Below are 11681 nucleotides of genomic sequence, written 5' to 3'. Positions count from 1 at the left end.
GGGTGAGGCAACTGGTATACCTGGAAGTCCGTGAGCTCCGTCGAGTTGCCTTGGTGCGTTGGGCCCCGGGACCTGGGGCTCTTGGATTGGTCATCTGATGCCTGGCGTCGGGTGGGCCGAGCCCGACACACCCGGGCGATGTGTCCCGATTTTCTGCACTGCCTGCACTCTGCGTTGCGGAAACGGCAGGTCCTCCTCTCGTGACTTTCTCCACAGCTTGCGCAGTTCCCTCCTTCTCGCCGAGGCAGCTGTGGTATGTGGGCTACTTGAGTGCGCTGCTGTACTCGGTGCACCTCCTCCCTGTTGGATCCTGAGTCGTCAGTGAGGTCTTCGTGGTGGACCCTCGGTTGGGACAGCTGGCTCGGCCATGCCTCTTGCATCGACCTCTCGGCAGCTTCCGTTGCCAGGGCCTCCTCCAGAGCGACCTGGAACGTTAGGTTCTTCTTAGCGTAGAGGCGTCGTTGCAGCTTCTCATCCTTCAGGCCACTGACGAGGCGGTCACGAAGCATGTTCTCCAGCTCTGAGAAGTTGCAGAACCGGGCAGCTTGGCGGAGAGAGGTCACAAACCCAGTTATGGTTTCTCCAGGGGCTTGCCGCTTTGCGTAGAAGGCATTTCGACGAACCACCACTGAGGGCTGTGGTGAAAAGTGCCCCTTCAGCTGTTCCATTATTGTTTTGTATGGAACAGTAGCAACGTCTTCAGGCGCAAGGAGAGCCCGGGCGATTTCAAACGTCTCCTCTCCGCAGACGCTGAAGAATATTGCCCTCTTCTTGGCGTCTTCTTCATTGGTGACCCCTTTGGCTTCTAGGAGGAAGGTGAAACGGGAGACGTACGCTTCCCAGTCTCCAGATGCTGGGTTAAACGGCGAGAAGCTGGTGTCGGTTGCCATTCTGAGTTCCTTGTGTCCCGGAGCTGAAGCCTGGATGCGAGGCAGCGGTGCGGCAGGTGGCGGTGCTGCGGTGCTGTGTGTGGCAGTCAGCTCAGCGGGATCCCACCTTCATCGCCAGTGAATTATACTCAGAGTCGCAAAGTGATTTCATGCTCTTTATTCAGCTCATAGTGGTGAGGAGGAATGAATGGATGTCCCCTCAAAGTATCTGCTTTATATACATTATTTACACAATGGGCTGCACATGATTGGCTAATTCCGGAATTCTACTGTAAGCCAATCAGGTTGTGGATTCACTTCTATCTGGAGCATGATTGGGTGGTTCCTGCCAACCAATCATACCGCTGCATTGTTCTAGGACCAATCAGACTGCTGCATTCTGAATCCTATTGTTCTAGGACCAATCAAACTGCTGCCTTTTGGATCCTATTGTTCTAGGACCAATCAGACTGCTGCAGTTTGGATCCTATTCAGCTCAGTACATAACACAAAGTGTCCAATAAAAAAAATTCAAAGAAAACAATTTTTAAAAACCCATAATTAGAACTACAGTGGTACCTCGGGTTAAGTACTTAATTCGTTCCAGAGGTCCGTTCTTAACCTGAAATTGTTCTTAACCTGAAACACCACTTTAGCTAATGGGGCCTCCTGCTGCCGCTGCGCCACCAGAGCACAATTTCTGTTCTCATCCTGAAGCAAAGTTTTTAACCCGAGGTACTATTTCTGAATTAGCGGAGTCTGTAACCTGAAGCGTATGTAACCTGAAGTGTATGTAACCTGAGGTACCACTGTATACGATAAAAGAAGCCCGTTGGAAAGCACAAGACTTCAAGCCGTTAAAAGAGCAGCAGAAACAGTTTTTGGGTCAGGAAGTTCAAGCTCAGGGGGAAAGCTTGCCTAAATACTGTAGGCAGGTCTTCAAGGAATGCCAATAGGGATTCAAACTGATGTGGAAATCAACCTAAGCTCAGAAAAATGAATCGGACCGATTTGCCCCGGTCACCAGTTAGTTACCTTCCTCTTCTGGCTTGGCATCTTACTATTTGCACAGGCGTTGTCGGATAAGCGTTACTTGCTTCTGGAGCTGATGCCCACTCCTGGAGTCAAAATACCATGAAATTTAATTTTATGCCTATTTGACGAGGCTCGATTTCGTCTCCAAATCAACACTGGAGATAAGAAGTCCTCTGTCAACGTGCGCTGGGAGCAGGGGGGGAGGTGAGGTTTGGCAGCTGTGGCAGCAGACCTAATAGGGGGACTGGCAGGAATAACACTCGAAAATCCCCCAGGAAGTCAACCATTAAGGTGAGCCCTATCTCCCCATCCTCCCAGGCTCCTTGTCTACAGTGTTCTCCGGTTGCCGGGCATTAAAGCAAACCAGAGTTTTGTTTACCGAGTCTACGATTACAATACAGCCGCCAAATATTTGCTAGTCCCCAGTTTCGCAGTGCCACTATAAATACTTCAGCCCCAGGTGGAAGGGCTGAGAGTTGGCAGAGGAGAAGTGTGGGGCTGAGCTGCAGTGGACAGGTAAGTGGAGAGACCGGGGGAGAGAAGACCTTGCAAGGGGAATGGCTGTAGCTCAGGGGTAAAGCACCTGCTTTGCGTGTAGGTCCCAGGTCCAGTCCCCACTATCTCCAGGTAGGGCTGGGGAAAAGACTTCCTCTCTGAAACACTAGAGATCTGCTGCTGCTGCCAGCCAGTGTAAGGCCATACAGGGTTAGATGGTCTGACTTAGTATAAGGAAACTTCCTAAGCTTTAAGGAAGAGCTGTAAGTCAGTGGTAGAGCATCTGCTTTGCATGCAGAAGGACCAAGATAGGGCTAAGAAAGCCCGAAACTCTGGAGAGCTGCTGCCGATCAGTGTAGACACAACTGAGATAGATGGGCCAGTGATTTGACTCAGTCTCAGTATAAGACAGCTCTCCGTGTTTGGGGAAGCAGCAGTAGCTCAGTGGCAGATCTCAGATTCAGTTTCCAGCATCTCCATGTAAGGTGGGGGAGATGCCTGCCTGAATCGCTGGAGAGCTGCTGCTGGTCAGTGTAGCCATTACTCGGCTAGATGGACCAATTGTGCAATTTAATATAAAGTAGCTTCCTATGTCCCCTTTTCAACTGCCACAAACTAGGAAGCCATCTGTGTACGTGGTCTGCACATGCACAAGAATGAGACCATTTTGCGACTTATTGCACCTGTGGCCTGTCTTTTATCCGAGAAGCTCAAGGCACATACCCGGTAATACCCTCCTCCCACCCGCATTTTATCCTCACCACAACCCTGTGGGGTAGGCTAGCCCATTAAATACTGATTGGCTCAAGGTTACCCACCAAGCTTCATGGCTAGATAGAGATTTGAACCTGGTTTCCCCTGTCCTAGTCCACAAGGACCCCCCGGAGGCAGTGAAGGCCACCAATTTCTGGAGGCTATCAATCAATATGATTCTATGACTCTATAACGACTATGTTCTGCCTGCATGGGTGGAGGCAGCAAATCTTCTGAATACCAGTTGCAGGAAACCACAGGAGGGGATAGTGTTGCTTGAGGGTTTCCCACAGGTATCTGGGTGGTCACTGTGAGAACAGGATATTGGACTAGACGGGTAACTGGCCTGATCCAGCAAGCTTGTCCTATGTTCTTATTTTGGAGCACATATGCCAGGCATTAGAATGAGGACATTAAGCATAATGGTAGAATTCTGAGCTGATCCCACTTAGCCACACATACTTGTTGTCTAGAGTGTGTACGGATGATGTCCTATTTTCGAAAGCTCTCCTGCATCCATAGCTCCCTGCATGAAGCACACTAGCAGACCAGGGGGAAAGGCTAGCTCAGGGATGAAAACTTCCAGTATTATTGGATTACAACTGCTCACATCGCAACCATTCGCCGTGCTAGGTTGGGGTGATGGGAGTGCAGCAGCAAGGGCTGCAAGTTCCCTGTTCTTCATCTATCGCTTTCCCTAACAGGTGAGCTTTCTGCATGCATGGAGCTTTTGATGTGGGGGAGTTTAAAATAAAAACGGCATACACCCTACATGCAGTTTGAAGTAAAACAGTCAGTTTGGAATAAGTTCCACACTTCTAAGATGCCATTGGGGACCAAGGACCCCACCATGTGAAAGGGGCAGATAAGTGATAGAAGGTGGTGATTTAAAGAGAATTAGAGTAGATATCACCTCAGCAAGGAAGGGAAGTGACCAGGTGGCCTATTTGCTTGCTCTGGTCTGCTGTCCAGATGCTCATTGTTGGCAGATGAGTTTAAGCTCCTCCCCCGTTTCCTTTTATCATTAAAAAGAACAACAACTTTGAAGTCAATTTTCTATCATTATTATTATTATTATTACTATTAATTTCATGTTATTTTCTGTTAATCCAACACACCCCTCCCTGGCTGGCCCAGTTTCACAAACACGCAAACCAGCTGCTTTTGCCTGGCTGGAATGTGCCCTGGAAGTCTGATAATGCCTCGTTTGCATGGAAGACTGTGCCAGTGCATGAAGAAATTAGCCAGTGTGGTGTAGTGGTTAAAGTGTTGGACCTTGGAGACCGGGGTTCACAATCCCCACTCATCCACGAAACTCACTGCGTGACCTAGGGCCAGTCACTGCCTCTCAGCCTAACCTACCTCACAGGGCTGTTGCGGAGATTAAACAGGGAGGGAGGGAGCCTGGAGCTCCTTGGGGAGAAATGGTGGGACATAAATATAATGAATGAATGAATGAGTGTACATTTGTGGCTTTTGCCTCTGGCCTTGCCCACCACTAGCATGGGACCCCGAGAAGATTGCCTAGAAGGGAATGTGGCCCTCAGACTGGAAGGTTTTCCCCAACCCCTATTTTATGGTTTCTGGAAGCCACAGAGCATACCCAGTAGGCCCTGGGCTGTTGCGGGGAGGGGAGGGGAGTTCTGATTTGTTTTTGTTTTTTTGGACCCCCCCCCCTTTTTAAATTACAGTGTACTAATTATTACTAGTGGGTGCTCCAGGAATATGTTAATACCTCCTCCTAATTTCTCAGTGGGTCCAGTTCTGTCAGCACTCACCACTCAAGTTCTCTGTTAGAGGATGATAATAACCACAAAAGATAGCTATACTGTGCATTCCCTCTCCTTGGCAGACACCTGACGCTTTGTTCTCCTCGCTGTTTATTTAGTCCAGATTCAACCACTTGTACAGCGTGGAGATAGGAGCGGGGGAAATGGCCGCTGGGGTTATACAAAGCCTAAGCAAATTTAAGCTGCCCACAGCATTCCGGAATTCGTTCCTATCCACCACAACCTGCCAGGAAATGATTTTCCAAGACTTATCGGAGGAAGAGGAGGAGGAGGAAATGGAGGCAGACGAGGAAGAGGAGGAGGAAGAGGAGGAGGAGGAGGAAGAGAGGGAGGATATGGAAACAGTAGGCAATTCTGCAGGTTGCAGTGCAGACAGAGGCTCTGCCGACTCCAGCTTGAGCAACACAGAGGTGACGCTGCAGCTCCTTCGGTTCGCTGAGCGGATCAGCGATGACATCCAGAGATATTTCGGCCGGAAGAGCAAAGAGGAAGGCTCAGAGTCCTGCAACATCTACGAGGACCGCCGCTCCCCTCAGCTGTCAGGGCAGGTTCTGTACTATGCTGACCTAGTCAGGATTTCTCAGATTGGGGAAGAAGATGACAGCAGTGACCTCCCTGACCCCTCAAAGCCCCCAGCACAGCTGGAGAGGCAGCTGTGGAGATCTGTCTGCAGCAAAGAGGATGCAGAGAAGATGGGTCCTCTGGCTGAGCTCTTTGAATACGCCCTGGTCAGGTGCGTCAAGCAGCGAGCCTCCTCTGAGAACAGGAAGCTGAGGCTGGAGAGGAAGTATGGCCACATCACCCCCATGCATGGCAGGAAGTTGCCCCAGTCCTTCTGGAAAGAGCCATCCCTCAGCCCTGTCTGTATACTCAATGGCAACCCTCCAGATTTCAGTGACCTGCTGGCCAACTGGACTTCCGAAACCTGCCAAGAGGACCTGAATCCCAGCCGAGAGCATCCTAGCGAAACAAACCGGAGGGTGGTAGACACTGACCATTTTGGTGGTCTATGAGGGTTCAGAAGGGTTGCAACGTCTGAATTCTTCTCACATGGGCTCCAGCCCTTTCCCTATTGCAGGGACCATTAGCCCTGTGCCCAACATGGCTCCCATGAATATCCCCTCAAAAATTGACAATGCACAAGATCGGGGGTGGGAGCAATGTCTGCACCATTTTATGTTCCTGTCTCTTTTTCTACTCTTTCAACTGCGGCAGCCATTTTCTTTTATGCCATACCCCCTGTTTCGGCCATTTTCTCTCATGCCACACACACCCGCCGCCATTTGTGTTATGCCACCCACCTCCAGCACTATCTCCCACCTCCAGCACTATCTCAAAGTGTCATTATCTTCCCATTGGCCCCCAAAATATCACCACCCCCTGACCTATTGGAGACCTGGTCTCCCTTCTCTCTTGCTCAGCTTGTATAATTGTAAATAAATATTGTGGGGGGTGGGAATGTGACTCTCCTCCAGTACTTTCCCCTCACAAGGGAACTGACTCTCTCTGAACATTTGCTGTCCGTTCTGGGTCTAGGGGAGGAGGGGTGGAGCCAGAGGGCAGAACCAGTTGCCCTGGCAGGCTCACAACTGGACCCAGTCTGTGGTGGCTCTGGAGGCAGAAGCCTTTTGGGATGGATTGAATGCAGCAATGGAGAACATGTGGCCCTCCAGATGTTGCTGGACTATAATACCCATCATCCCCGGCTGCTGGGAGTTGGAGTCCCGCACTATCTGCAAGAGCACAGGCTTCATCTCAAGTCCATTTGTACCAGGTGTGCCAACTCTAGCGGGTGGAGGTGTAAGGATGGGAGTTGAGAGCTGTGTGTGCCACCTTGAACACTTTGTAGGAAAGGTGTTTTGTAAAAGTAATAATAAATGCATAAAGCAATACTGGCCTGTTTTACAGGGTTGTTATAAAAGGGTATGAAAGAAGATACGGAGAATCTGTGAAATACTGATGTATTTCATCAATTCTAAGGGCTGAATCCAACTAAGTCCTGAAATCAATGGGTTTAGGGGATTGAACTAGATGATGCTTGGTGCCCTTCTAACTGTAGGACTGCCACACTGGGATTTCAAAGGCAGAATTGATATCCAGGGTGAAAGGCGGTGCTTTGTCCTTAATCTTAAACAAATCAAGAGGAAAATCACCTTTTGGGGGTGTTTTTGTTTAAAAAAAGCTCAACAACTCTGGGGGTTTCCTTGAAGCTCAACAACAATTTTGGGGTCTTCTGGGGTTTTTTTCAGGGTGTCCTGGTTTTTACCTTTTGAAGGAACCCTATCCAACTGTACACTTCTATAGTTCTCATTTGGTCATATCCATTAATTTCAACAGACGTACTCTGAGGAGGATGAACATTGGTTAATCACCATCATCATCATCATCCAGTTTCCATATGTGCAATGGAGAGGGCTATGTGAAGCAGTGATTTTGAAATCCAGATGACATCAGGAAGGGTGTCTGTATGCATGTGTGCAATAAATGGTGCAATGATAGGAGTGTCTGGAGAGCAAAATCATTTGTCTTCTGCTAAGCAAACCTGTTGTGTCTGCACAAAAAGAGACTCTTATCTGCTTCTTCCATGCCTTCTTTGTAGGCCAATCAATCAATTCTTTTACTAGAAAACGAGGCAACCTGATCGATCTTCTCATCTATTTAAGTGCCCAGCATGTCCAGTGGAGGCCAGCCCATTAGGGCAAATGGGGCAAAGCTCCCACCAACCTGCCTGCCCTCACCCACCTAATTTGCACTTACACAGGCCAAACTGCAGCCACCCTTTGAAAGCTTCACTTTCCCATATGTTGCAATGCAGTTCTCCAGCCAAGTAATGTGCACAAAAATGCATACACTATAGGGCAAAGTGTACATAGAAATGCAATATGCTAGTGAAAATGAAATACAAAAACACAACACATTGGGGATAATGAGCAAAAATTGGTATATTGAGCAAAATTGCATACAAAAAGTGACGGTTAGAGTCATAGAATTGTAGAGTTGGAAAGAACACCAAGGGTCATCTAGAACAACTCCCTACAATGCAGGAATCACAGCTAAAGGATCCCTGACAGATATCCATCCAACCTCTGTTTAAAAACCTTAAATGAAAGAGATCCCGCCACCTTCTAAGCTAGTCCCTTCCACTGTTGAACAGCTCTTACTTTCAGTAAGTTCTTCCTAGGAGTAACTTGCAGGGAAATACAGTGGTACTGCAGGTTACAGACGCTTCAGGTTACAGACTCCGCTAACCCAGAAATAATACCTCGGGTTAAGAACATTGCTTCAGGATGAGAAAAGAAATTGTATGGTGGTGGTGCGGTGGCAGCAGGAGGCCCCATTAGCTAAAGTGGTGCTTCAGGTTAAGAACAGTTTCAGGTTAAGAATGAACCTCCAGAGTGAATTAAGTTCTTAACCCGAAGTACCACTTTTGATGAGGACTTCAAAAAATATATCTGCAAACCGGTGTGGAGAACTAAACTGGAAAAGACTGGAAAAATGAGAAGCAAAAATTGACAGATTTGCCTATCCCTTCTCTGAGCCTATTCCAAATCTGGGGATTTGCTTTCAGTTCCAGAACTGAACTGAACTCACAGCCCTTTCACCCAAGCAGCCATTCCATGTTGACTTCCTTCATTTCCACAACGTCATTTGGGTGGAAAATGTAATTTTGTTCTTCCTATTGTTAAACAAAAGGGTGTCGCAGAACCTTGCCATTTGACTGCAGAGATCTCATTTAGACCCCAGTTTTACATCTGTACTAAAGAGTGCTTCAAAATAGTAAGAGAGGCAGGCAGGCACCCCTCCCCAGCCCATCTCTACACCTCCTCCCGACAAACAACACCATGGCAGCCTGGAAGAATACGGGATACAGCAAAAGCCAAAATGCTGGATGGCTGTTTGCTAGGTCTCCAGGGGCAGCGGTTGTGTGGAAATTGCTATGTACTAAGCTTGGATCCTAGAACAATAGGCAAGTAGGATCCTAGAATGCAACAACTGATTGGCTTGCAGGAGAAGTCCAATCAGGCTCCAGGAGGAAGTTAATCAGCCTATAAGTCTGGTAGGATCCTAGAATGCAACAACTGATTGGCCTGCAGGAAAAGACCAATCAGGCTTCAGGAGGGAAGCAGAGTCAGCCAATCAGACAGGACTCATTGTGTAAATAATGTATATAAAAGCCTGAGGTTTGGGGTGGGGCAATTAAACTCACTGTTTTACAAGCTGCAATAAGGAGCATGAAATCACTACAGGACTCCGAGTATATTTCAGAAATGAAGCTGGTTAATATAGCTGCATGCTAAAATCAACTCTCAAAACGAGCTAATAATATTTAAACAGGAAACCAAATGATGACGATAACTATTACTAAACAGTTAAAAATAACAGCGAAGTCACAGTACATAAAATACCACAGAATATTTTAAAAATAAAATAAAAAAGAAAGATCAAAGCAGCAAAGTTCCATAGCTTATCAAATTTCAAAATGTACAAATCTGCCTGGTCACCCAGTCCAGGTCCAATAACTAATCCACAATACAGCTCTCCCAGTAAAAAGGTAAAGGACCCCTGGATGGTTAAGTCCAGACAAAGGCAACTATGGTGTTGTGGCACTCATCTCTCTTTCAGGCCGAGGGAGCCAGTGTTTGTCCACAGACAGCTTTCCAGGTCATGTGGCCAAAATGACTAAACCGCTTCTGGCGCAACGGGACACCATGACGGAAACCAGAGCACACGGAAACACCGTTTACCTTCCTGCCACAGTGGTACCTATTTATCTACTTGCACTGGCGTGCTTTCGAACTGCTAGGTTGGCAGGAGCTAGGACAAAGCAATGAGAGCTCACCCCGTCATGGGGATTTGAACCATCAACCTTCTGATTGGCAAACCCAGAGGCTCAGTGGTTTAGACCAGGCACCCCCGAACTCAGTCCTCCAGATGTTTTGGGACTACAGTTCCCATCATCCCTGACCACTGGTCCTGTTAGCTAGGGATGATGGGAGTTGTAGTCCCAAAACATCTGGAGGGCCGAGTTGGGGGATGCCTGGTTTAGACCACAGCGCCACCCGCATCCCTAAGTTCCCCCAGTATATGACAGACAAAGGTATACTGGATCTGGAGACTCCGCTTTGCTATTATGGCTAATAAGCTCCCTCCAAGAATTTGGTCACATCCACACAATACATTTAAAGCCCTATTGTGCCACTTCCCCTAAAATAATCCTGGGAACTGTAGCTTACTTTCTCAAAGTGCTAGAGTTCCCAGCACCCTTAACAAACTGCAGGTCCCAGGATTATTTGGGGGAAGCCATGTGCTTAAATTTGTCCCCTTTTAAATTATCTTTTAAAGCCATTTGGGCCAGTCATCACATCTTGAGGCAGCTGCTTCCATAGTTGATAATGCATACAATAAGGAAAATCCTGGCTTGTTCTGAATGGCTGTCTATTTCTGCATTCATTTCCTACGGAATCGGTCCTCTGGGGCACCATGCTACGCCTTTAAAGATACGCAGTTAGCATGCAAAACTCTCCACTGCTCTCTTGTGGTTACTGGTATAATAGACCTCGCTATCAGGCAGAGACAGTTCACAAACAAGTTTCCAGCTTCTCCCATGCTAGTGGTCAGAGAAGTGGGAAGAGCAACAAATGCAAATTTTACTTCAGCATCGTCCACTCCACTTGAAAGCAGCAGTCTGGCTTAGCCGGTGCAAGGGCAGCCACCATGGCAAATTGATACATGCACCTCTGTCCACTCAATGCCTGATGCTTGAAGCAGCTGCTAAACTCTGCGTAATGGTAGAGCTGGCCTCTATTTTGTGTGGTTTAATGCAGCTGTCATTTTTTGCTGTTTTTATTGTCCATTGCTTTGGGGAAATTGCATAGATTAGTAAAATAGTCGTCATCGTAATAATAATAATTTGCCACCTGAGGCAGAAAGGCCAGAGAAAGAAACAACAACAATAATAAAATAACAAATGAAATAACCAGAATTTTGCTTACCCTTGCTGGCACATAAAAAGCAGGTGCTTGAGGTGGCCGCCTCACTCTGACCAGTGGTAGAGCCGTCCCCGCTTGAAGTCATGTCAGAGAGAAGACTACTTTCAGAGGCTCTTGAGTGGATGAACTTTACAGCAGATTTTGTATTGTGGCTCTGACCTGTCTGTCTACCACTGTGCCACCATCACTGGTACCCAAAACGAAGAATAAGCAGTCTAGACCCTTCTGCTCATAAGGGATTGTGTACGGGTGAGAGATCCTAGGGGTCAGGTTGCATTTACCTCCAGCCTAACAACAATCGATGTCTTGCGCTGTGATAAGTGTTCTTGCTTACTGTCCTGCATCAGTCTTTTGTCTGGCTGGGATGTAGCCTACAGTGCAAAAGGTTACAACCATTGACCACTTTTTGGTCTCTGACATTGCCCACCCCTGGCATATATGCCCCCCCCCCCAGTTGATGATGAAGGACCTCGGGCTTCAAAAGTCCCCCCCCCCTTCACATTGTTTTGAAGCTACCTGGACCTTTAAATGAATATTGTATTGTAAACAAATGGGATGAAACCCACCTAAGTAGTAATGGAAAGGAGATATTTTTTCCCACCAGGATGAAAAAAAATGGTACGAGTGCCAAATTCAGCACATGGCACACATTCAAGACTGCTGGATTATAACAAGGAATTGGCCAAGGCCTCCTCCGATCAAATAATAATCACAAATAACACTGAGCCTCTCATTTGTTCCACCTTGTT

At 47.6% G+C, this 11681-nt stretch overlaps 1 protein-coding gene across 2 annotated transcripts; it reads left to right on the top strand.

Moving 5' to 3' along the window:
• Positions 1-2125: 2125 nt before the first annotated feature.
• PERCC1 (proline and glutamate rich with coiled coil 1) lies at positions 2126-7754 on the top strand. Of its 2 annotated transcripts, none has more exons than XM_053365578.1 (2): positions 2126-2195; positions 5041-7754. In XM_053365578.1, the coding sequence occupies exon 2, from the start codon at positions 5086-5088 to the stop codon at positions 5953-5955; it is 870 nt and encodes a 289-aa protein (XP_053221553.1). In that variant the 5' UTR covers positions 2126-2195; positions 5041-5085; the 3' UTR covers positions 5956-7754. The 2 variants fall into 2 exon arrangements, with proteins under 2 accessions (XP_053221553.1, XP_053221552.1); XM_053365577.1 differs by lacking the exon at positions 2126-2195 and adding an exon at positions 2215-2420.
• Positions 7755-11681: the final 3927 nt, after the last annotated feature.

This window comes from Podarcis raffonei, chromosome 14 (assembly GCF_027172205.1).
Source record: "Podarcis raffonei isolate rPodRaf1 chromosome 14, rPodRaf1.pri, whole genome shotgun sequence".
NCBI classification, from domain to species: domain Eukaryota; kingdom Metazoa; phylum Chordata; class Lepidosauria; order Squamata; family Lacertidae; genus Podarcis; species Podarcis raffonei.
This window is presented reverse-complemented; position numbering and strand designations above follow the sequence as displayed.